The following is a 25557-nucleotide window of genomic DNA, read 5'->3' on the forward strand; positions in this document are numbered from 1 at the left end:
GGCTCATGTGGCCAGCAGGACTAAGCTGCTTCTGGCGAACCAGAGTAGCGCATGGAAACGCCTTTTACCTTCCCGATGGAGCGGTACCTATTTATCTACCTGCACTTTGACATGCTTTCGAACGGCTAGGTTGGCAGGAGCAGGGACTGAGCGACAGGAGCTCACCCCGTCATGGGGATTCGAACCGCCGACCTTCTGATCGGCAAGTCCTAGGCTCTGTGGTTTAACACACAGCATAACATACAGCAATACAAACAACCAAACAAAAGACTTCCTTCATCCTGTATCTGGGCTCCTTATTTACTTCTTATAAGCTGTTTCCTTTATGAATAATTAAGATTTTTCTGATTATGACTTAAATATCCACAAAGTCTCCTGCAGACATTAATCGAAACAAGTCCAGGTATGTATTTTAGGGCACTGTTTTGTGAAGTATTCTCTGCATTTCCCCCATGCTTTTTGAAACTCTTGTCTAGTGTGATCTCTAATTGCCTCTGTTAATCTAGCCAGTTCAATAGACTCTAACAGTTTGTCTTGCCATTCCTTTTTTGTTGGCACAGTTTCTTTTTTCCAGTTTTTAGCAATTAGGATCCTTCCCGCTCCTGTGGCATAGAGGAATATCTTCTGATCTTCTTTTGCTATACCTGTGTCCGTTATCCCTAGTAGAAAAGCTTCTGTATTTTTCATAAAGTTATACTTAGACATTTTTTTAAGCTCGTCATATACTATGTTCCAGAAGCTTCTGATTTCTGCACAGGTCTGTCTCATCCTCTTTTCAAGCCACCCAAGTTGGTGGCCATCCCTGCCTCCTGTGGGAGGGAGTTCCATAGGTTAACTGCGCTGCGTGAAGAATTTTTGGAAAATATGTCCCAACATTCAGATTCATAAGATGCCTACAAGTTATGATGTCAGGAGAGCACGAGGATATCTTTTCTCTGTCTACTTCTATCATGTTGCCTTTCACTTGTCTGGGTCTTAAGTTTTATTTTATTTTTATATTTTTTATGAATAATTTTTATTTAATTTCCCACTTTTATCATAATCATGTTTTGTTACATAATTTTATAACTTAATACATTACTCTATAAGAGCATCGACCTCCTTCCCTCCCTTTTATCTTATTGTAATATTTCACCGTTATAGGTAAACCAGTTCCTTATATTTACATTACAAAACATTTCAGTTCAAACCTACAAACGTTTTCAGATGTTTACAATTTTCTTTCATATAAAGTATAAATTTGTTCCAGTCCTTTTGAAACAGTTCGTCACGCTGATTCCGGATCTTCCCCGTCAACTTGGCCATCCATCTCTACGTACTCCACCATCTTGACTTGCCAGTCGTCTGGGTCTTAAGTTTTAACAGCGATATGGAAACCATCTTTCTATACTGCAGATTCAGCAAAACGTGCTCTTTACTCCTTCGTCCATTATTCAAGCCACCTTTGCAACTTGGAAACTAGGGTATCAGATGTGTGTTGATTTCATTTGCAGGTGCACCCTTGGAAGCTGTCTAGAAAGTCGGGTCGGCCAAATGTGTTTCCCAACACAGCGCTTCCCAGCCACTTCCCAGAGCCGGCATATTTGGGAACTGGGCTTGGCTAGCTTCAAAGACTGTGGAGGGGAGAGGGCTGCAGGTGGCTCCTTGTCCCCTTTGGTGTGACGGAAGAAGAACAGTCGGAAGGGACCCCGAGGGTCATCCAGCCCAACCCCCTGAAACACAGGCTTGAATGCGAGAAAACCTCCCAGCCATTGACAAAAACGTAAAGCAAAATATTTAAATACTCATCATGACAAAAAGAGGGGTGTAAGAACACTCCAAAGATAATTAAAATCAACAGCAGCTAAAAATGAGGTGAAAGGCAAGGAACCTCACCACATCTGGATGGACTTGTTAAAAATGTTATCGGCCGGCCCAGAAAAGGATCAACCTTGTGGGAGATGAAATGCAGGGAATACAGGGACTGGGGGGGGGGGCGCTTTCTGGGAACAAGAGTCATGGATTTGTGGCTTCACTGGCTGAAGGGAATGTGCGGCTCAAGGCTCTCGGCTCTCCTCCGGTCTGGATATTCACCAAAAGGGGAAAAAATGTTCCCGCAGGAAATGCCTGTTAATTTTAAGCTCCAGTTCTTCAAAACAGAGGAGTGTTTAGAAACAGGCACCGACATTCCAGCAACGGACCACCGGACGTTGTGGAGGAGCCCGTGAAACGTCCTTCTCCCAAATCACGCACTCCAACTTGGTGCGTTCCAGGTGTTCCTGGCCATCCCAGCTGTGGTCCAAAACAGGTTGCGGAAAGCTGCCATAACCTGAGGCCACAAGGAGAGCCTGCTGGGTCAGGCCCGCGGCCCTTCCAGTCCAGCATCCTGTTCTCCCAGTAGCCAAAGAGATGACTCAGTGGGAAATCCTCAAGCAGCATTTGAACCCAAGACCCCTCTCCCCTCCTGCAGTTTCCAGCTGTGGAGGAAGGGCAGAGCCACCTTGGCTAGCAGCCATTGAGTGTCTATGGCCTACTTTTAAAATGAGGCTGCATTTGAAATGGCATTTTAACCTGTATTTTAAATTGTCCCCCCCCCCCATTATATTTTTACTGTAATTTTACTGGTGTTAGCCACCCTGAGCCTGACTCTGGCCGGGGAGAGAGGGGTATAAATAAATCATCATCATCATCATCATCATCATCGTTATTATTATTATCTTCCACGAAACCCAACTAGCTGTGGCCAGGGATAGAAACTCAGGTATTCAAGCCAGGGGCCAAATGGCTCCTTAAACCTAGGTTGCTGTTGCCAAAACGCAACATCTAGTTGCCATTTTGGGGCAAGACTTGTTTTTCAAAGGATGGGCTGACTGCGATCGATTCTCAGGTAAACATTTCAGATGACAACCTTGAGCCGGGTTAAGAGCTTTGAGAACTTAAAAGAAGGAATATTGAGAAACTCAGTCCCTTGATCCAGGGACAGTCTGCCTAGAGACAGGGACAGTCTGCCTTTTCTGGCCTCTTTTTCTTCTGCTTGTTGAAAAATCAATAGCATTTTTTAAAAGGAGTGGTCGGGAACATCCTTGAGTTGTTTAGGGCAGTGTTTCCCAACCTTGGGCCTCCAGCTGTTTTCGAACTACAATTCCCATCATCCCTGACCACTGGTCTTGCTAGCTGAGGATTATGGGAGTTGTAGTCCAAAAACAGCTGGAAGCCCAAGGTTGGGAAATGCTGGTTTAGGGGCCCCTTTTTGGGCTTCGGGAGAGAGCCAGCCGCTAAATCCTCAGCTGGCTGAGAACAATCGGGAGCAAAGAGAATGGGATGGAAAAAAGAAGTTCAGGGTGGGCTCTGTTTGCGGAAAAGTCTCTGGTTCAGTACTGGCCTGCCAAAGAATGGCAGAGTTGGAAGGGGTTCCCCAGGGACCATCTAGTCCAACCCTCCGCCATGCAGGAAGCTGAGCTCCCATGTGCCGCAATATTTGTACAAGAAACCACGCCATATAGATACAGTGCCGGATTTACGTATAAGCTAAACAAGCTGTAGCTTAGGGCCCCACTCTCTTGGGGCCCCCCAAAAAAAATTAAAGGAAAAAAAACACCTGGATGTACATTTCCAAAATATAAGATAAAAAACTAATAAAATAAAACCTACATCCAGCAACAGTGTTTTGTGTTGTGTAGGCTCCTATGATATAAGTCATGGGCCCCACCTGCTAGCCTGCTCCCTCAAATATCCCTGGTTTGCTCCTTTCTATATATAGGGTGCCTACATTCTGCATGGACTGGTATATACTTCTTAATTGTATTTCAGTTCAACAGTTACTTTGATAAAATACATATTTTGTTATGTGCAAATGGCTTTAGATACCTTTAGGTACTTATTAGTTCCATAAGTGACCATATAGCATATAAAGGTACTGGGGCTGCGGCGCTCATCTCGCTTTACTGGCCTAGGGAGCCAGCGTACAGCTTCCGGGTCATGTGGCCAGCATGACTAAGCCGCTTCTGGCGAACCAGAGCAGCGCACGGAAACGCCGTTTACCTTCCCACCAGAGTGGTACCTATTTATCTACTTGCACTTTGACATGCTTTCAAACTGCTATGTTGGCAGGAGCTGGGACCGAGCAATGGGAACTCACCCCGTCGAGTGGATTCGAACCGCTGACCTTCTGATCAGCAAGTCCTAGGCTCTGTGGTTTAACCCACAGCGCCACCCGCGCCCCTACATATATATAGCATACAGTGGTACCTCGGGTTACATACTCTTCAGGTTACATACCCTTCAGATTACAGACTCTGTTAACCCAGAAATACCACTTCAGGATAAGAACTTTGCTTCAGGATAAGAACAGAAATTGTGCTCCAGCGGCACGGCGGCAGCAGGAGGCCCCATTAGGTAAAGTGGTGCTTCAGGTTAAGAACAGTTTCAGGTTAAGAAGGGACCTCCGGAACGAATTAAGTACTTAACCCGAGGTACCACTGTATATGCAACACAAAAAACGGGGACAATTTGTTGTTGACAAAGGACAGCTGGACATAGAAAGGGCCCCATTATCATCAGGAGCTTAGGGCCTCATCAAACCTCAATCCAGCCCTGTATAGATACTTTCAGCGCACAAGATCCCTTTCCAAGAACGGCGGTTTGCCAAAGCCTCAAATACCAGCCGTCCAGATAATGGAGATTAAAGGTCTTCCAAGGTTTTGCAATCCTTTGCGGGTGGGGAAGCGCGAAGCAAAGAGGGAACAGGAATGCAAGCTTGCAAACGGTTGGGGGGTGGGCCACTGGCTTTCCCTGCCCCCCCTCCCCGGCGATCCCACCCCCACCCCATGCCATCTTCCAGAGCCTGGACAAAGGAGGTCTTCGTCCCCTGGCACACGTCACGGACCTCCCAGCCAAAGGACGGCAAAGAAGAACGAGCAAACACAACAATAACCCAACCAAAGGCAAAAGCAGCCCCATTAGGAATGACTCAAGTGACCTTTACCCAAAGGCAGGGAAGGAGGGCTGGCGCCGCGCCACGGAGAATTGGCCAGGATTGGCTGTGGCTGGCGCGTGGAGGTTGCCCTGGCGACGGTGCCCCGCTCTCCACGCTCCAATTCAATGGCTCTTGGCGTGTCAACAGATGCGGCCCCCTCCGTTCCCAAGAAGGCCAGACCCACAGCCCAGGTCACGCTGCCTTTTACCCTTGCAGATTTGCAGAGCTTTCATGCACTGTCTCGGCTTGTAGGAACTCGGCTGTTTTTTTGTCCACTTTGGAACTCCCTGCCCCTTGATACCTACATTCACGGTACTCTCTTGGCGCCTGCTAAAAACCAGGTGCTTAGAAAGTTGGTGTGGACTTAGCATTTATGTTTCAAACCGCTGCTGAAAATCTCTTCCTTTTATCTTTCTGTAAACTGCTTTCCCCCCCACAATCAACTACAGTAGTGCATAAATTTTGCGAAATACATAATTTCGATCCATGAAAACACCTGAGCCAGTCACTTCCCCCCAGCCCCATAAAAATGGCGCAAGGCAGTTGTTAATCTGGAAAAAAGTTTTCCGTAAGTTCAAAAAATCAGCCCCCTTGATCCTATAGAAAGCACAATTCAAAATAGCGGTTTGCACAACCCACTAAGGAAAGTAATAAAAGGTAAAGGGACCCCTGACCATTGGGTCCAGTCATGGCCGACTCTGGGGTTGCGGCGCTCATCTTGCTTTACTGGCCGAGGGAGCCGGCGTACAGTTTCCGGGTCATGTGGCCAGCAGGACTAAGCCGCTTCTGGCGAACCAGAGCAGGGCACGGAAACGGCGTTTACCTTCCCGCCAGAGTGGTACCTATTTATCTACTTGCACTTTGACGTGCTTTCGAACTGCTAGGTGGGCAGGAGCTGGGACTGAGCAACGGGAGCTCACCCCGTCATGGGGATTCGAACTGCCAACCTTCTGATTGGCAAGTCCAAGAGGCTGTGGTTTAATCCACAGTGCCACCCGTGTCCCTAAGGAAAGTAATAACGCAATATAAATCAGAACAGTAACAATTCATGGCACATTTACTCAAAGTCCAATTCAAGCTATTTAGTTTAATTCAACAAAACCGACAAACTTGATCCAGCGGTAACGGTTTTTCTAGGTCTGCTAAGCCATTTGCGCCTCCAGCGGCCCCTTGCTGCCCCCTGCCTCTTAGCACCCTCCCTGGTAACCCCACTGCCCTCCCCAGGGGGGTAGTACCACCCACTCTGGGAACCACTGGTTAAAGCGAGGCTGGACCATTAGAAATGCAAAGAACCCGGCTTGAACCAGGGCCAAGAATTCAGAAAGGAGCAAAACTTTGAGAGCCACCTCGCTGCAGAGAACCCCCAAACTTGCTTCAATTGAGGCAAAACTTTGGTCACAATTCCAGCTGAGGTTCACCTGCCCTCCTCCTTTGCCCAAGCTGCAAAATGCAAGGGCAGACGCTGTCAAGCTGGTGCCCTATAGATACTTCAGACTACAATTCCCATCAGCGCCGAATGGGAAGCCCCTGGAGGGCACCATGTTGATCCTGAGTCGGCTGACCATCACTAAATTGCAAAAAGCAGCGGCTTTGTGGGAGCCTCCCCCAGAACCACCACTTTTCAAAGCAGCCCTCGCCAGCTTCTGGGCACTTGGTGAGCTGTGGCCTGGCAGTTTTACCGCAGGTGTTTTTGAGCAGGAAGCGGGTTCGAGAGGAAGCAAAGAAGGGAGTCAGTGGCAGGCCAGCTGGCCAGGCAGCCCATGCACCCATTCGCACAGCTGCTGAAAATTGCAGAAGCACCATCTGCATGCAAATCTCCGTCTAGGGAAAGTGCTCTTTCTTCCCCTTGCAATTGCAAAGGCAGTTTCGCCAATACGGCACATCTGCTGCTGGGAGTGGCTGGGTAAATAACTAAGGGAGATCTGGGAAGGTGTTCTGGCGGGAGAAGAAAGGGAGTTTCTAGAGCTACACTGTGTGTGTGTGTGTGTGTGTGTGTGTATTAGAGAGAGAGAGAGAGAGAGAGAGAGAGAGAGAGAGAGAGAGAGAGAGATCTACTCTCTTTCTGAGCTGAATGCTCAAATACAGGGAATTTGGAATTGCTCTTGCATTTCCCCCCATTGGGGACATTCAACCTTAAAATAAGAACATATTAAGAGCCCTCTGGATCTGGAATACGTAGAGTTTGCAAAGCTGACGGGTAAGATCCGGAATCAGCGTTTCAAAAGAACTGGAGCAAATTCACATTATATATGAAAGAACATTGTAAACATCTGAAAAGTTTGCAGCTTTGAGTTGAAATGTTTTGTAATGAGAATAGAAGGAACTGATTTACATTTATTAAGGGGAAATATAAAAATAAGAGAGAAGGTAAAAAAGTGGTTACAGAAACGCGAAGAATAAAGAAAATACGTATGGAAGTCAGAAAGAGGGGCGGGAGGAGGTCGACGCTCGGATAGAGCGGTTTGAGTTTATTGATTTATGTATGGAAATTGTGATTATGATAAAACTGAAAATGCAATAAGAATTATTATAAAAAAGAGCTTCTGCTGGATCAGGCCAGTGGCCCCTCTGGTCCAGCATCCTGTTCTTGCAGCAATCAAGCAGATGCCTGGGGCAAAACTGCAAGCAGGATTTGAACACAAGACTCCTTAGTTTCCAGCAGCTGGACTTCAGAAGCATTGCAGCCTCTTGACTGTGGAGCCAGAGCAAGAGCCACAGTAGCCATCGAAAGCCCCCTGCTCTGTGGATCTGTCTAAGCCTCCTTCAAAAACCCTCTAGCTTGGCGCCCATGGCTGGCCCCTTCAGCAGGCAGTTCCACAGTTTAACGATGTGCTGCGTAAAGAAGGGCTTTCTTTGGCTTGTCCTGAATATGCCAATATTCAGCGTCAATTGAATGTCCACAAGTGCTAGTGTCAGGTCAGAGGGAGGAAAAACTTTTCTCTGTCTGTCCACTTATTGCATGCCACACGTTATGGGGGTCAGCGAACTTTTTCAGCAGGGGGCTGGTCCACTGTCCCTCCTTGTGGGAGGCTAGACTATATTTTGGAAAAATAATGAATGAATTGCTATGCCCCACAAATAACCCAGAGGTGCATTTTAAATCAAAGCACACATTCTACTCATGTAAAAAAACACTGATTCCTGGACTGTCCGCGGGCCGGATTGAGGAGACAACTGGGCCGAATCCGGCCCCCGGGCCTCAGGCTGCCTACCCATGTTTTATAAGCTTCTATCACATGTTGCCTCTCGCTTGCCCTTTTCTCCAAACCCACCAAAAAGTTTTCTCCCTGCACAATGGGCGCGACCATCGAATGCCAACCTACGATTTGCACACAGATGCAGTGGACGCTCGGGTTGCGAACATGATCCGTGCAGGACGCACATTCGCAACCCACAGTGTTCGCAACCCGCGTTTGCTCACGTGCGGGTTGCGATTCAGTGCTTCTGCGCATGCACAAAGCGTGATATAGCGCTTCTGCACATGTGCGACCGCCGAAACCTGGAAGTAACCCATTCCGGTACTTCTGCAACCCGAAAGAAACGCAACCGGAAGCGGCTGTAACCCGAGGTATGACTGTATTCCCAAGCGTGCCTAACCCTATCCCTTCTCCTGTTTAGCTCTCCGCTAAGATGCTTTCCTTTACACACATCGGCTTTCACATATGGGCACCTCAAATGCCATTTCTGTGCAGGTGAAAATCCAAGCCCCCCCCCCCCAGCAGTGGGGAAATCTAGCCTGCCTCCGTCTCCCCCCTCCCCACTTTCAAAAGCAACCCGACCCTGACCCCACCCCTTGGCGCTTTTCCCACAGCTCAGAAACAGGGAGAAGACATCTCTCTTGCAGCATGAAAGGGAGTGCGCGGTTCTTTGTAGCAAGGCAGGCTTGTGATGCGCAGGAGGTTAAGATCAAGGAGCAGCCTGAGCTCTGTGTGCTCTCTGTGGGAGTCCCAGGGGTCCCTCTGCGCAAGCCCCCTCCCCGCTTTCAGGGCAGACAACAGCAGGGCTTTGAAAGAGAAGCCCCGGAGGATAATAGGGAAGGACCCTCCCCTCCTGAAAAGAAAATCTGGAGGCTTCAAGGCTGGCTGGGGAAAGGAAAATGGCAAACAAAAGGCCTAATCCTCTCTTGGTCCGCAAGCAAAATGACGCTCCTTCAGGTCTACTGGGCTGAGGCCATTTAGGGCTTTAAAGGTCAGCAGCAACACTTTGAATTGTGCTCGGAAACGTCCTGGGAGCCAATGTAGGTTTTTCAAGACCGGTGTTATGTGGTCTTGGCGGCCACTCCCAGTCACCAAAGAACGGGCTAAATCGCACTTTGCGCATGCACAGAAGCGCTGAATCGCAACCCGCACCACTGCGGGTTGTGAACGTGCATCCCACACGGATCACGTTCACAACCCGAGTGTCCACTGTATTACAAACAGGTGAACATAATAATACAGTCATACCTCGGGATAAATATGCCTCAGGATAAGTATTTTCGGGTTGCGCTCCGCAGCGACCCGGAAGTAACTGAGCGTGTTACTTCCAGGTTTCGCCTCTCGCGCATGCGCAGATGGTCAAAATGACATCACGCGCGTGCGCGAAAGCGGTGACCCACGCAGACGCATCTTACGTTCTATTCAGAATGCGAACGGGGCTCCGGAACGGAGGTACCACTGTACAGAAACCTGCAGAGGGCTCAAAGCATTTAAAGGCCACCTCCCCATTCATCCACAACAACCCTGCAATGCAGGCCAGCAGGGCTGTCGCCATATTGTGGCCGTGGCGGGAGGAGTGGAGACCTGAGACTGACTTGCCTTTACGGCCACCAGATGTGCTCAGGGGGACGTGGTATTTCAACCAGGAACGTCTTAAGTCGCTGCTCACTGTTTTAGACCCTGCTCCAGGGTGACACCAGCTGCACTGGAACCTAGCCAACGGTCTCCCTCTGGAGGCTGTGAATTCTCCCTCCTTGGAGGCTTTGGGTGGCCCCCTGTCATGGCTGCTTGGGCTGAGATTCCTGCATTGCAGCGGGTTGGACTAGATGACTCTGGGGGTCCCTTCCAAGTAACATTACAATTCTATGAACGCCATTATTTTTATTTATTTGGCCGAAGCCGTTACAAAGGAAGTGCATGAAAGCAAAACACATTGCGAGGCCAATTATTATTATTATTATTATTATTATTATTATTATTATTAAAACCAGGCATGTTGTTAACTGAAAATGAGCTCCCCTGAGGAATTTAACTTCCCATCCCCACCAACTTCCATCCTTCAAATTGCCACTCAAAAGTAATTTTGTGTTGTTAGTGTGTGTGCAAAGAGTCCAGATCCATGGAAACATCAGGTGCATCCACCCAGACAGGTGGGCATCTTCACTTGGTCGCAAGTGGCCCATAGGCAAGTGCAAAATGCACCTGGCAAATTTCGTTGATCTGTGGAACTCCCTCCCACAGGAGGCAGTGATAGCCACTAACTTGGGAGGCTTTAAAAGAGGACTGCTCTGCCTCTAGGGTTGCAGGCAGCTATGTTTCTGAATGCCAGGTGCTGGAGAGTTGTGTTCGAATCCTGCTTGCGGAGTTCCCTTAGGGGCATCTGGTCAGCCACTGCAAGAGCTGGACCAGATGTTTGGGCCACTGGCCCGATCCGGCAGGGACCTGCAATGTTCTCAATTGAAAAAGCGCCACCTGACAGTGAGTCGCATCAAGGATTGAGCCGCAGCAGTGTCTGCCGGACGGAAAACTCAGAAATACCCCTTTGTATGGCAGGAAACGAACATTTCACATTTGAAAACTCTCCGCAACGTCCGCCACAAATTCGGCCCTCGTCACCCACAAAAGGGTCGAGTCCATTTGCCCTGTCCCAACATGATTTATGCCAGACACTCTGCCCCAGCCTTGAACTCCAAAGCAATTACCCGGAACTCATCAATGCACATTCATTTCTATAGCGATCACCAAGAAAGCAGTTGATTTCACCGATTCGCACAAACTGAAATAATAGTGCCACGTGGAAGAGCGAGAGAAAATGTACCTCTTGGATCATGATTTGAGCCTGATTTGGTAAAGGCTGCAATCCTTCCCACATTTACCTGGGAGTAAAGCCAAGGCAACTCAGCAGAGCTCATTTCTGAGCCATGTTAGAAACTCAAGATATATAAGCTAGGTACCAAATGGAGCCTTAAATCTAAGTCACAGTCACCACAACGGAACATCTGTTCGCTAGGGGGTTGAACTAGATGACCCTGGGGGGACCCTTTTTCCAACGCTAAAATTCTGCGATTCCACGATCCTACTATCTCATTACCTAACTGCAGCTTGCTCTTGCAACGATTCACTTGTCCCAGCGTGCAAGGAGGAGACACACACAGTGGAAATGGAAATGGTATTAACTATGATCGAAGGCAGAGGTTTTTTAAACTGTGGTCGCCAACCTGGTGCCCAGGTATCTCGCCGCAGTCACAGGTGGACCCATGCCAGTAGCAAAACACGCCTGGCGCCAGGCTAATTTCTAACACTAAGCTCCGGCCCAGCAGAGCGGCCAACTTACATCACGGGATCCTGGGTATATGCTTCCTTGCAACAGGAATGGCCAACTTTGGTGGGTTGTGGGCTCCTCTGGGTTTTGCAGCACCAGCTGCGGGCGCCACCCCCCTGGATCCTTCCCCAATTCCTTCACGGGATCAGCTCCCCCACCCAGAGAAAGAGGCGCAGAGAGAACATAAAGGCTTCGCTTTCCCAAGAGATTCAGGCAGAACCTGTGCCTTGGAAAGAACATGGACCTGAAAAGGGGGCCGTTTTTCCAGCTTCCTCCTTTAGTCCTATGTTCCTGTTCAAGGGAGAAAAAATAACGACCCTTATTTCTTGACCAAGCAGGGTATAAAAGGGGGTTGTGGGTCAAAGGATCTGTGGGCACTGGGGGGGGCATAATAATAATTTATCATTTGTACCCCGCCCATCTGGCTGGGTTTCCCAGCCACTCTGGGCAGCTTCCAACAAAGATTAAAAATACATTAAAATGTCACACATTAAAAGCTTCCCTGAACAGGGCTGCCTTCAGATGTCTTCTAAATGACAGCTAGTTGTTTATTTTCCTTGACATTTGATGGGAGGGTGTTTCACAGGGCGGGTGCCACCACCGAGAAGGCCCTTTGCCTGGTTCCCTGTAGCTTTGCTTCTTGTAGTGAGGGAACCGCCAGAAGGCCCTTGGTGCTGGACCTCAGTGTCCGGGCAGAACGATGGGGTGGAGACGCTCCTTCAGGTCTACTGGGCTGAGGCCGTTTAGGGCTTGAAAGGTCAGCACCAACACTTGGAATTGTGCTCAGAAACGTACTGGGAGCCAATGCAGGTCTTTCAGGACCAGTGTTATGTGGTCTCGGCGGCCGCCCCCAGTCACCAGTCTAGCTGCCGCATTCTGGATTAGTTGTAGTTTCCGGGTCACCTTCTAAGGTAGCCCCACGTAGAGCGCATTGCAGTAGTCCAAGCAGGAGATAACTAGAGCATGCACCACTCTGTTGAGACAGTCCGTGGGCAGGTAGGGTCTCATCCTGCATACCAGATGGAGCTGGTAAACAGCTGCCCTGGACGCAGAATTGACCTGCGCCTCCATGGACAGCTGTGAGTCCAAACATCGTCTGTAGGCGATGAAAGGTCTTCCTCCCTTGTTTAAGATCCAGTGAGGGAACTGCCAGAAGGCCCTTGGAGCTGGACCTCAGTGTCCAGGCTGAACGATGGGGGTGGAGACGCTCCTTCGGGTCTACTGGGCCGAGGCACTGCGCCCACGAGCACCGTATTAGCGACCCCTGCCTCCAGGTACAGGGCGGTATATGAATTCAATAAACGATAAAAATAAAGAACAACACACATCCCATCCCAGAGTATTTGGAAGAGTAGAAAAGCCTTTCTTTGCTCCCATGCCAGAAGTAGGAATGGGCCAGGAGATAGGCTCCAACATTTCCTGTTTTGCAGGGGGTGGGATGGATGTCCCCTGGGGATCCCTGCCAGCTCTACTATTTTATGATTCCGTGATAGAAAAAAGCCACACACCTTAAAAAAAAACACACACACCCTGCATTTAAACCCTATTTCCCAATCCAAAGCGAAGAGGCAGCTTGCAATAAAAAGAGGATAAGAGAATAAAATGATAAAATATAAAAGGCAAAAAGGAGCTAAAAGCAGAGCTGCAAGGTCTGCAAGGTTAGGCAGCTATGTTTTTATCAATTAAAATGTGCTACAATTAATTTGGGCGGTCCACCCCTCCCACAAATTTATTTTTTAAAAAATTCAAGTACTTAAAAAGCCAGAGTGTGGTGTGGTGTAGTGGTTAGAGTGTGGGATCAGGACCAGGGTTCAAATCTCCACTTGGCCATGAAGCTCAGGCCAGTCCCCGTCTCTCAGCCTGACCTACCTCACAGGGTTGTGGTGGAGCAATTAAATGAGGAGGGAGAGAATGATGATGATGATGATGATGTCAGCCTGAACTCCTTGGAGGAAAGAGATTGGGATATAAATGCAATAAACAATGGGGGGTGGGGGAGAGAGTCTGAGGCCAAGCCCAGTTTTAAAAGACGCATCCTCTGCAGGGGGGTGAACTGGAGGACCTTTTAGATCCCTTCTAATTTTACAATTCTTTTGTCCCCCGCCCCTTTTTGTCTGGAATGGAGGGGAAGGTCTCTTCCCTCCTGCCCTGATGCACAAAGGAAGTGGACCTCATGGGCAGAAACGAACGCAGAAAAATCCCTGCACCAAGAAAGGTAGCAGCTTGGGGGGTCAGGGGGTCAGTGGGGCCTTCTGCCCTTTGCCCCAGACACACCCTGGACTGCAGCTCAGCGGTTACAGCAGCTGCTTGGCATGCAGAAGGAGGTGCCGGGTTCAATGCCCCAAGGGCAGCCAAGACAGCCAGGGGAAAACAGCTTCCTTCATAGATCAACCCTTTGCCCAGATTCATGAGGACTAGAATCTGGTTTTATTTGGGGGACCAGGGCTGGGGTGGGGGAAGCTCCGGAGAGAGCAGCTGCTGCCGGCCAGAGCAGGACTAGAGAGGTCCGAATCGGTGACAGATTCCCAGGTCTCCAACTGCCCGGGAGATCCGTGGCACGTCTGAAAGGGGCTCCCCGTGTTCCCCATCGCAAGGGGGCGCAGTGCCAGGCAGACCCGGATCCGGCCCTCCAGGCCTGCTCAACGAGTCCACGGGGGGGGGGCATCCGGCATAGAGACCCACTGGCGGTAGAAACCCCCCCAGCCCCTCCTCCACAGAAGGGAGAAAGGATTAGATTCCCCCCCCCCAGACTCCGAAAAGGGGGCGCAGCGGAGACCACCCAAAGGCACCTTCCCGACACAGGGGACCGCGGGGGGGGAGAAGGTATTCTCGGACGCCCCCCCACAAAAGGAAACGGCCCCCCAAGAGTCTCGCAAAGGGGTCTCCTCCCTCCCGCCCCGCCCAGGGTCTTGCAAGGGGGTCTCCCTCTCTCCCCCCCACCAGAGGTTTGCAAAGGGGTCTCCCTTCCCCCGCCCCAGTCTCGAAAAGGGGTCTCCCTCCCCATCGCCCCCACCCCACAGAGTCTTGCCAAGGGGTCTCCCTTCCTCCCCCCCCCCAATCTTCGAAGGTCGCAAAAGGGTCTCCCTTCTCCCCAACCCTGCCCCCTCCCCCAGTCTTCCAAAGGGGTCTCCTTCCATCCCTCGACCCCCCCCCGTGTCTTGCAAAAGTCTCCCTCTCACGCCCCCCCCCATATCGCAAAAGGGTCTCCTTTCTCCCCTACGACCCCCCCCCAGTCTTCCAAGGGGGACTCCTTCCTTCCCTCGAAACCCCGCCCCCCATTCTCGGTGTCTGGCAAAGGGGTCTCCCTCCCTCCCCATCTTCGAGGGTCGCAAAAGGGTCTCCTTTCTCCCCACCGCCCCTTCCCAAGTCTTGCAAGGGGGTCTCCTTCCTTGTCCTGACCCCCCCCCCATTCCCGGTGTCTCGCAAAAGGGTCTCTTTTCTCCCCAACTCCCCCCCCCCAGTCTTGCAAAGGGGTCTCCTTCCTTTCCTCGACGCCCCCCCGTCCTCTCGCAAAAGGGTCTCCCTTCCCCCCCACCGCCCCCTCCCCAAGTCTTGCAAGGGGGTCTCCTACGTTCCCTCGACCCCCCCATTCCCGGTGTCTCGCAAAAGGGTCTCCTTTCTCCCCAACGCCGCCCCCCTCAGTCTTGCCAAGGGGTCTCCCTCCCCCCCACCGCCCCCTCCCCAAGTCTTCCAAGGATGTCTCCTTCCTTTCGTCGGATTCCCCCCCCCCCAATTGCCGGTGTCTGGCAAAGGGCTCTCCTCTTCCTCTCCCCCCCCCCCAGTCTCGCAAAAGGGTCTCCCTCCCCCCACGACCCCCCCGCCCCTTCTTCCCCGCCTACCTTCCTTGACTCCCGGCAGCTTGGACTGGTCGATGCTGATCTCAGCCATGTTGGCTTCGGGCGGCGCCGGCGGATCCTTTTCCCGGCGCCCCCCCCCCTCCAGCTGCTCTGGCCGCCGCCCCCGCCGGGGAAGGGGCCGAGCCCCCCGCCGCCGCCTCGCTGCGCAAGCCGGAGGGCCCGATCCCCCGGCTGCAAGACGCCGGAGCCTTTTTTTCCTTCCCTGGGGTGGGGAGGTGTCCTGCGCGCCCCCGCTCGCGCCCTGCCCGCCCTCGGGAAGGGGCGGCTTACTCCCGAGCAAGCCCGGGGGAAGCCCGGCGGCAGGGATCGTGGCCTCCTCCTCCTCCTCCTTCTCTCCACCCAGGAGCTTCGGAGGGAACGAGCAGCCCGTGCGCCCGCGCGTAAAAGCGCAAAAGCGCAACCTCCGCGGGCCTTTGGGTCTCCTCGGCTCCGCGGCAAAGCTTGCAAAAAAAGAAAGAAAATAGCAGCGCTTGAACCCGAAAGTGGGCAGCGCCACTTTCCCTTTCTCCGCCTCCTCCTGCTCAGCCCTCCCCCGCGGAATGCTGGGAAGTGTAGTTTCGAGGGCTTCCATTATTGTGGGGTTTTTTGGCACAAAAGCCGCCCGTGCGCTTTCTCAGCCGCTCCAGTGCGCGCCGCAAGATTTGCAACCTGATCCCTGGACGAGGGACTTTTCCTTGCATCTCCAATCAAAAGGGGCCCACCTGTTTCACAATAATCACCTGAGATCCTTTTATGCGGGGGTTTGCTATCCAATAAGTCATTAAAAATAACTAACTGAGGTTCTGCACCTAATAAAAAATTTTATTGTGGGGGCTCAGCCCCCCCCCCCCCCCCACTGCAGGGTCAGGGTGTGTGTGTGACCAAAATGTATTTTATTTTAAAAATCATTGTAAACAGTTAAAATCATTAGTGGGATTGGAATAACACTTGGGAGTTTAATGGTGAATTTTGGACATAATGGAAATGTAAAAGATTTTTATAAAAGATGCAGGAGAAAATGATTAACAATAGGACCCAGAAAGTGAAGGAGGAAAGTCCAGGAGATTCTTCTTTGGAATCTTGCTTTTATGATGTATGTTGAGTATGAGATTGTAAAAATTTAATTTGAAAGAGCAAATAAATTTATCAAAGAGAGAGAGAGAGAGGAACGCAGGAAGGGGTCCTGTGATTTCCAGCAACTGGGATTCAAAAGCATCGCTGCCTCTGACTGATTGTCTTCTTTTAATTAAGGCCCTCCAAGTTGGCGGTCCTCACTGCCTCCTGTGGCAGGGAGTTCCGCAGTTGCACAGTCGTGGGAATGCCCTCCTTCCCAGAGGTGTCCCCCCCCCCCCAACTTCAAAATCCCACTTGGGAAAAGACTTGGAGCCGTATGTGAAGAGAGCATTGGGAAACAGAGCTCATCTCCCTGTGCCCAGGAGTCTTCTTCATCGCAGCCTCTGCCATCCTGGTAACCCCGTAATAAGCCAAGCCAAGGGCATGATTAGGTGGTTTGCCAAATGTCAGGAGGAGGATTTTTGTGGCTTCTGGGGCTGCTCTTAAGGAGCTGGGATGGCAGGTTCGCTGGCCTGCGTTGGCCACAACTTGCTAGCCTTATAATAGCCCTTGGCTGCGACGGAACTAAAAATGCGAGGCTGTTTCACACAGCCTGACACCTTCCTGCCAAAAGCCGCCTTCTGCCTGTCCTGGAGCCCTTAGACTCACAGCCTTTCTCCACCTGTGGGTCCCCAGATGTTGTTGGACTACAACTCCAATCACCCCTAGCTAGCAAGGTCAGGGCTCAGGAATGATGGGAGTTGTAGTCCAACAACATCTGGGGACCCACAGGTGGAGAACCCGGAGGAACAGCCCCTGAGGAGGAAGCAGCAAAAGAGAGGAGCGAAGAAAATGAGAAGAGCCTGCCGGATCAGGCCCATGGCCTGCCTAGTCCAGCACCCTGTTCTCACAGGGGCCAACCAGATGCCCCCCCCAAAAAACCTGCAAGCAGGATTCGAACACAAGACCACTCTCCCCTCCCATAGTTTCCAGTGCCTGGGATTCATGAGCACCCCTGCTGCCTCCAGCTATGGAGGCCGAGCCAGGCTGACTCACAGCCGTCTCCTCCTCCTCCCTGAATTTGTCTATTCCTCCTTTAAAGCCATCCTGGTTGGTGGCCTTCATTTCACCTTGTGGGAGGGAGTTCCATAGTTTAACTCTGCGCTCTATGAAAATGTCCTTTCTGTCTTTTTCTTTCTTTTTTTATTTTTTGTTGGAAATTTTATTTACAACATAAAATAAACCCCCCACCCTCCAAACAGAAATCCACCCTCATTAAACATGAACATAGCATACAATAAGCATAAAATACAACAGTACAAACAACCAAATAAAAGACTTCCTTCATCCTGTATCTGGTCTCCTTATTTACTTCTTATAAGCTGTTTCCTTTATGAATAATTATTAAGATTTTTCTAATTATGACTTAAATATCCACAAAGTCTCCTGCAGACATTAATCGAAACAAGTCCAGGTATGTATTTTAGGGCACTGTTTTGTGAAGAAGTCTCTGCATTTTCCCCATGCTTTTTGAAACTCTTGTCTAGTGTGATCTCTAATTGCCTCTGTTAATCTAGCCAGTTCAATATACTCTAACAGTTTGTCTTGCCGTTCCTTTTTTGTTGGCACAGTTCCCCCCCCCCCCCCCAGTTTTTAGCAGTTAGGATCCTTCCCGCTCCTGTGGCATAGAGGAATATGTTCTGATCTCTTGCTATACCTGTGTCCGTTATCCCTAGTAGAAAAGCTACTGTATTTTTCATAAAGTGATACTTAAACATTTTTTTAAGCTCGTCATATACTATGTTCCAGAAGCTTTTGATTTTTTCACAGGTCCGCCAAACATGTATAAGGTCCCCTCTGGAAAATGTCCTTTCTTTGATCGGCCCTGAATCTTCCAACGTTTGGCTGGATTGCTGTCCACCCTTTCCAAGTCCTATGACAGCTACAATAAACCTACCATTAAAATTATGGACCGGTCATTTCTTCGTCAGAGGGCAAATGGGCAAATTTAGCAAGGGAGCAAATACTCAACCCCCCACTGTAACTATCTACCTGTTATGAAGTAATAAATAATTTTGATTAAGCTAAAAAACAAAACACATATATATCTAGGTAATACCGAAATGTATACCTAGGTAAAGGTAAAGGGACCCGTGACCATTAGGTCCAGTCGTGACCGACTCTGGGGTTGCGCCGCTCATCTCGCTTTACTGGCCGAGGGAGCCGGCGTACAGCTTCCGGGTCATGTGGCCAGCAGGACTAAGCCGCTTCTGGCGAACCAGAGCAGCGCACGGAAATGCCGTTTACCTTCCCGCCGGAGTGGTATCTATTTATCTACTTGCACTTTGACGTGCTTTCAATCTGCTAGGTTGGCAGGAGCAGGGGCAGAGCAACGGGAGCTCACCCCGTCACGGGGATTCGAACCGCCGACCTTCTGATCAGCAAGTCCTAGGCTCTGTGGTTTAACCCACAGCGCCACCCGTTTCACTAAAGGACGTTTACCAAAGATGCACTGCACTAGTGGCGGCGCTTGTCATTCATGATGACGGTGCTTGTCAGACTCAACGGCGCCATGTATGCGAAATTAACTCTTACATCAAAATATTATGTTATGTATTGTATTGAGCTGCCATGCGGCAGCAGGGTGAGTCAGCGGCACCTTTGAGACGACTGATGTTTCTCCTAAGGAGGTGCCTAAACAATACTCATAAGTTTAAGTGTGGTGGTGTTGCATACTTAAGTACAAGTGTATTGTAAAGAAATGAGCAAATAAAGAAATTTGTTTCTTTTCCCTCTCTTCTTTCATAAACAAGGCGTCAGCGTGGTGTCTGACATAAGCGTAATAAAGGTTAATTTGGGGGCCACACTAAATTTGGGGGCGCTGGCTGGATCTTTGCACCCCAGCGGCGCATTTACTAAAGACAGCGCTGGTCAGGGATGCTTTAACTGAGACACCTGCATGGCAGGGGTTGGACTAGATGACCCTCGGGTCCTTTCCGACTCTACAATTCTATGATTCTATATCTCCTCCTCCTCCAGGCCTGCACATAACTTCTCAAAATTCATTTCCCCAAGGAGCTGGATTTGCAGGCTGGTGGGAGTCAGGCTTTTCCCAGGTCACGAGAAAAGAGTCATGCAGCCTTTGTGCGGGTTTTTGCTCAATTGCAGGCAGGCAGGTTAAACGGGGAAACCTCTATCTTCCAGTGATAACCTTTCAAAGCAACATCCATTCCTCCCCACGGAACTTGTATGTTGGAGCTGAGATTCCTGCATTTTAGGGGGTTGAGCTAGATGGCCCCTGGGGGTCCCTTCCGACTCTACAATTCTATAATTCTGACCAGAATCTGTTTGGGGTCTTTATACCCTTCACCTGGCCATATCACAGCACAACTTTAATTATCAGTCAGGATGCCTTGTCAAGTTCATCATCATCATTTTTTAATTAAAGGACGGACAATGTTTATTCCTCATGCTGGCCGTATTTTTATTAATCGTTCTCAAGCCTCTGCAAAATTGAGTCTCTAAATTCCAATGCGTCTTAATTATAACTTGCTGCCTCTTACAGGAATGGCTTCTACGGCTCAACATCCCCGTCTTACTCAAAATAGATCCATCTTTGCCATTTTCTGCATACAAAGTCATAATATTAATTGTCATGCATGTTGCTCGTTTGCTTACTAAGAGATCTAGGGAGGTTTGGTTGATGCCTTGCCTGTTGCATTTCACACGAACTCGTGAGTTGCCTTTTTTTTGCAGGCAGGGGTGGGGATAGGTTTACTAATTTCATAGAACAATAGAATTGTAGAGTTGCGAGCAACCCCAAGGATCATCTAGTCCAACCCCCTGCAGTGCGGGAATCTCAGAATTTAATTTAATTAAATTTGATGAATTGAAGGAAGGCGGGGGGAGGTCCAGAGCTCAATCTATTTATATACCTCCGTTCATTAAAAAAAAAAAAAAATCAGTTGTGCATAAAATCATACAACCAAAACTATACAAAGTCAGAAATCAGCTAACTATTGGGGGAAATTCTGGAAAAGTGACTTGAAATTTACAGCATGTTATTCTTTGAAGGAGAACTGTCTGAAAATGATTCACAGTTGGTATTTAACTCTGAGTAGGATGCTAAGATGTATAAGACTGAATTAGATAAGTGCTGGAGATGTGGAACATAGCATTCAGATGACAGATTGGGGAAGATTATGGGGGAAAGATATAAAATTTATGGCCTGTACTGCATTTAAAGAGAATTATATGAAAATGATGTACAGGTGGTATTTAACACCGGTTAAATTAGCAAAAATGTATAAAAGAAAAGAAATCAAGTGTTGGGAATGTAAAGAAGTAGAGGGTACGTTTTATCATATGTGGTGGCAATGTAAGGTTATAAAAGGTTTCTGGGAAATGATTTACAATGAATTGAAAAAAATGTTAAAAATAACCTTTGTTAAAAAACCAGAAGCATTTTTAATATGAATGAATATACTGAAAGAATACAAGAATCTGTGCAAATGAAACCATGTATCCTAAAGACACTGCAGTCTCCACGGTCCTTCATTCCAAGAAAACTGAACCCCAGGTAATGCCAGGAACCCCTGGGGTCTCTCACCTCACAGAGGTTGGAATGGCCTGGACCAATACAGAGGGCCCTGAAATTTCTCAGAAACAGCCTAGCTATCAAAGGTGCAAATGACAGTTTATGGATGTGAGACGTCACAGCCTCCAAAATATATCAGAATCTGAATTTCAGAGAGAATGCCTGAGTTTTGCACTCTTGGTTGGGGCCAAGTCTTCTGCCAGGTATTCCAGGAAGTTCACACAGAACAGCATGATGGGAATATCCACTCGCAACATCGGGAAGGGTGTTAATCAGTGTTCACCGTGTCTGAAATGGACCTCGGTCAGATTACCATCGGCCAAAGTGTTGCCTGCTTTCTTTTGGTTTTTGCTCCGAACAGTCAAGCCTTTGTAATTTGAGAGCTCCTCTCCAGCCTTTCTAATGATAAAGAGTATTTTGTTTCGCTGTGATACGTTTCAAAAGCAATCAATGGGCCCTTGGCTGGCTTCACACAGATGCCTGCTTTATTCCCTTTCGCAGATTCTTGTCATCTCCTTTTTTAAGTTGAGGGGAAATCACTATAGCAAATTAGCGAGGATGGCACCAGGGTTAGGGAGATATTGGCTGCCCACAAGTGCCCTGCAGTTCAGATTGCATGTTTGTACAGCAGCTGAGCACCACGATGCCAGATCTAAAGAGAGGAATATCTCCCTTTCCTTGCAGAACACCCCCTGGCAAAGCGAAATAAATGAAGTTGAGAGACTGAGAAAACAGCATCCTGTGGAACTGGCCGCCACCAGAGATGTGGGAGTGAATAAAAGCTAAATCAGTTTTTGAAGGAGATTTTGAAGGGTTGTTGCTTTGGCCGCAGCCATCCGAATAAAGGATATTTAAAAATACACTTCAGGGTCTATTTTAATTGAGAATCAACTTAAGCAGCATTGTCACAAGATCAGTCAGTCGGTCATATCCATCAAGTGCTTTGTCATCTGATTAGTGCCAACCTTTGCCAACCTGGTGCCCCCCCAGATGTTTTGGATGAGAACTGTCCCGACTGGGGCGGAAGGAAGTTGGCGTCCAAAACATCTGAGGTCTCTTCTCTTCTGAATCCCAGTTGTTGGAAACCGCAGGAGGGAAGAGCTGATCCTGTGTTTGAATCCTGCTTGCGAGTTTCCCATCATGGCTGTAGATGGGCCCTCTTTGGCCGAATCCAGCAGGGGTATTCTCATGTTCCAGAGAGTCTAACAACAACAACAACAACAACTTATTATTTATACCCTGCCCATCTGGCTGGGCTTCCCCAGCCACTCTGGGCGGCTTCCAACAAAATATTAAAATACAGTAATGCATCAAACGTTAAAAGCTTCCCTAAACAGGGCTGCCTTCAGATGTCTTCTAAAAGCCTGGTAGTTGTTGTTCTCTTTGACATCTGGTGGGAGGGCGTTCCGCAGGGCGGGCGCCACCACCGAGAAGGCCCTCTGCCTGGTTCCCTGTAGCTTTGCTTCTCATAGTGAGGGAACCACCAGAAGGCCCTCAGAGCTGGACCTCAGTGTCCGGGCAGAATAATGGGGGTGGAGATGCTCCTTTAGATATATTGGACCAAGGCCGTTTAGGGCTTTAAAGGTCAGCACCAACACTTGGAATTGTGCTTGGAAAAGTACTGGGAGCCAATGTAGGTCTTTCAAGACTGGTGTTATGTGGTCTCGGCGGCCGCTCCCAGTCACCAGTCTAGCTGCCGCATTCTGGATTAGTTGTAGTTTCCTGGTCACCTTCAAAGGTGGCCCCACGTAGAGCGCATTGCCATAGTCCAAGCAGGAGATAACTAGAGCATGCACCACTCTGGTCCTAGAGAACTTTGATTTTTATTTAGGCAATAATTCTTGGAGTGCAGATTGGCTCTGCTGAACCATCAAAGGCCTCCTCCAGCTGCCACCCAGGAGGAAAGAGACACAGATCCTGTGGGAGGCGAAGACTCCATCTCCTGCCTTTGTTGTGTTGTGTTTTGTGTGTGCGGTTGTGGAAGACAACCAGCTGAGACTCCCCATCATGATTTCCCCTCTCGATGGTTCCCAAGATCAAATATTTTCCATAAGTTTTGTGGCGAACCATGAGCGTTTTCTTTAATCTCTCAGGACAGCCCGTGAGACTTGCTTCCTTGGCCCACCTTGAAGACAGAATAAAACCCAAACAAAGATTGCAATGCCAGGTGTTCCTCCCCCCCCCCCCATTCTTCTTTTTCTAATTTTTGTGTTGCACCACAACTCCTGGAGCCATATTATGATGCGAGTGGCGGGTGTCCTGCAAAACACTCCACACACAAGGAGCTTGGAACATCTGTTCTCAAGATGCGGAGCACTGTTCAGCTACGGAAGCTGCTTCTGCAAGAGGCAGCGACAGCCACGCAAACGGATGGCTGTGAAAGACGACTGGACAAATTCACGGAAGAGAAGGCGACCAGGGGATCCTGGCCCCAATGGCTCGCTCAGCCTCAACATTTAGAGGCAGCAATGTTTCTGGGTACCAGTGGCTGGAAACCACAAGAGGGGAGAAGATGCTTGCTGGTTTCCTACAGGCATATGGCAACAGGATAGAACCACAAAATCATAGAGTTCAGCCCGGACACTGAGGTCCAGCTCTGAGGGCCTTCTGACGGTTCCCTCACTGTGAGATGTCAGGTTACAGGGAACCAGGCAGAGGGCCTTCTCGGTGGCGGCCCCTGCCCTGTGGAACGCCCTCCCATCAGATGTCAAGGAAATAAGCAATTATCTGACTTTCAAAAGACATCTGAAGGCAGCCCTGTTTAGGGAAGTTTTTAAGGTTTGATGTTTTATTCTGTTTTTAATCTGTTTGGGAGCCGCCCACAGTGGCTGGGGAAACCCAGCCAGATGGGCGGGGTATTAATTTTTTATTTATTATTATTATTATTATTATTATTATTATTAAAGCCTAAATTTCTCTCCACTCCACCAATATTGCCAAAGCTGAACAGTTAGGTAGAAAAAGCCTCTCCTTATTATTATTATTATTATTATTATTATGGAGTTGGAAGGGACCCCCGAGCTCCTGCAATGGAGGAATCTTAACTCTCAACTACCCTGATTTAGCAGGGCTTTTCTTATCTTCTGATGCCTATTCTCATTTTATTGGCAGACATTCCACATACACAAAGCATGTTCTTTGCAAGAGCAGGTGAGAACTAAGAAGACACCTACTGGGTCCTATCCATCTGCCTCAGCATCTTCTGTCCAACGGGGCCCCTGAGATGCTTCCAGGAGGCTCCTTGGCAGGCAACAAACCCCTGCCTTTTGTTTTCTCCCCTCCACGTGGCATTTATATGGTTTGATTCAGAGGTTGAGGCTAACGCCCACGGATGGATTTCTCTTCGGTGAATTTGCCGAGTTGCGTTTTAAAACCTCCTAAAGCGTCGCCTCACCTTGAGGCAGCAAATCCCATCAATTAATTCTGCTCTGCAGGCAAAAGACAGGACAACGCCAGGACCTCATTCTGTGTGCCAAAGCCGACCGGGCTGGCAGCTGAACCTGACTTCAGCACAGGTGATGGGCCCACATCCTGCACCGTACCTGAGGCCAGCCAGGTGGCTTAGGGAGCTGGGGGCAGCCTGCGCAGCACACCAGGTGAATACCCAACTCCCTCAACCCTTCCTCATAAGGCTTGGTTGCTGCTGTTAGGATCATCCTACTCTCGTGTAGGACCCTGGCAGAGACACATGCCCGACTGGCAAGTTCTCTCCCTCCTGGTCTGTCGTTCGGGAGTTTCAAAAGCTTTCTTCAGCCCGAACATCACAGTGACCGATGCCAACAGACATCGGCACACTTAGAGATCCGCAGAGTCTTCGCAGTTTGCGTAACAGACCGCAGCAACTCAGCATTTTGGCTAATCTACTTTATTTACATATAATACACTCAGAGCATTCTGACTTAGGTCCTTCCTCTTTCTCATCAGACAGCAAATAAAGAAAGAACAAAGGACAATAGTCCCACTTCATGGAACACAGTAACATAAACATCCTGTCTCTGTCACGTCCCGCTCTGTGGAATCAAAACATACACCGTCATGTGATAGACAACAATCCCATGACTGCAGTCATGGAGCAGGAATTCTAACAGCCGGACCCTTTGCTTGGCTGAATTGTTGGCTTCCCTCCCAGGACTGTTGTCCTAAGTCAGGCATGTCCAAAGTCTGGCCCGGGGGCCATTTGTGGCCCGGGGCCCGGTTTAAATAGGCCCCACAGGCAATTTGGAAAAAATCAATCTGTTGCGGCTCCTGAGCACCTGCCTGCTGTTCTGCTGGCTCTCCCCTGGAGCCAACACTCTGCCAAGGAAGGTTAGTGGCAGGATGGGCAGGCTGTGACTGGTGCGTCTCCGGTGGTGGCACTGCGCGATTGGAACCCGTTGTTCACCTCTCACTCCCGCCCATCGTTTCCGCTATTCCAAAAGGTGTTTCTTAAGGATTGTGAGACCCTGCATTGCCCTAAAAAAAGCTCAACCATCAACAACTTTGGGGGAACAATCCTAAAACATGGTCAAGAACTTCAATCCTAAAAAAAGGAAAAAGGTCAACAACTTTGGGGGAACAATCAAATAGTCAGGCAAAATGTGGAGGAAATTTAAGGACTA

The 25557-nt window shown here is 49.2% G+C and overlaps 1 protein-coding gene and 1 long non-coding RNA gene across 4 annotated transcripts in view; both read right to left on the reverse strand.

Annotated features, from left to right (window-relative positions):
• Nucleotides 1-15824, reverse strand: part of CCDC50 (coiled-coil domain containing 50) — a 49137-nt gene extending 33313 nt beyond the window's left edge. Inside the window, exon 1 of one of the 3 annotated variants that reach the window (XM_081007506.1) lies at nucleotides 15313-15824. In XM_081007506.1, coding sequence (XP_080863632.1) covers nucleotides 15313-15361 — 49 coding nt within the window. In that variant the 5' untranslated portion in view covers nucleotides 15362-15824. The remainder of the gene's footprint in view (nucleotides 1-15312) is intronic. The other 2 variants (XM_081007505.1, XM_081007507.1) reach the window with 2 other exon arrangements.
• Nucleotides 1-25557, reverse strand: part of LOC308478183 — a 118047-nt gene that overhangs the window by 33313 nt on the left and 59177 nt on the right. The window lies entirely within an intron of this gene.

Source organism: Podarcis pityusensis, assembly GCF_964106645.2.
Source record: "Podarcis pityusensis genome assembly, chromosome: 5".
NCBI lineage: Eukaryota > Metazoa > Chordata > Lepidosauria > Squamata > Lacertidae > Podarcis > Podarcis pityusensis.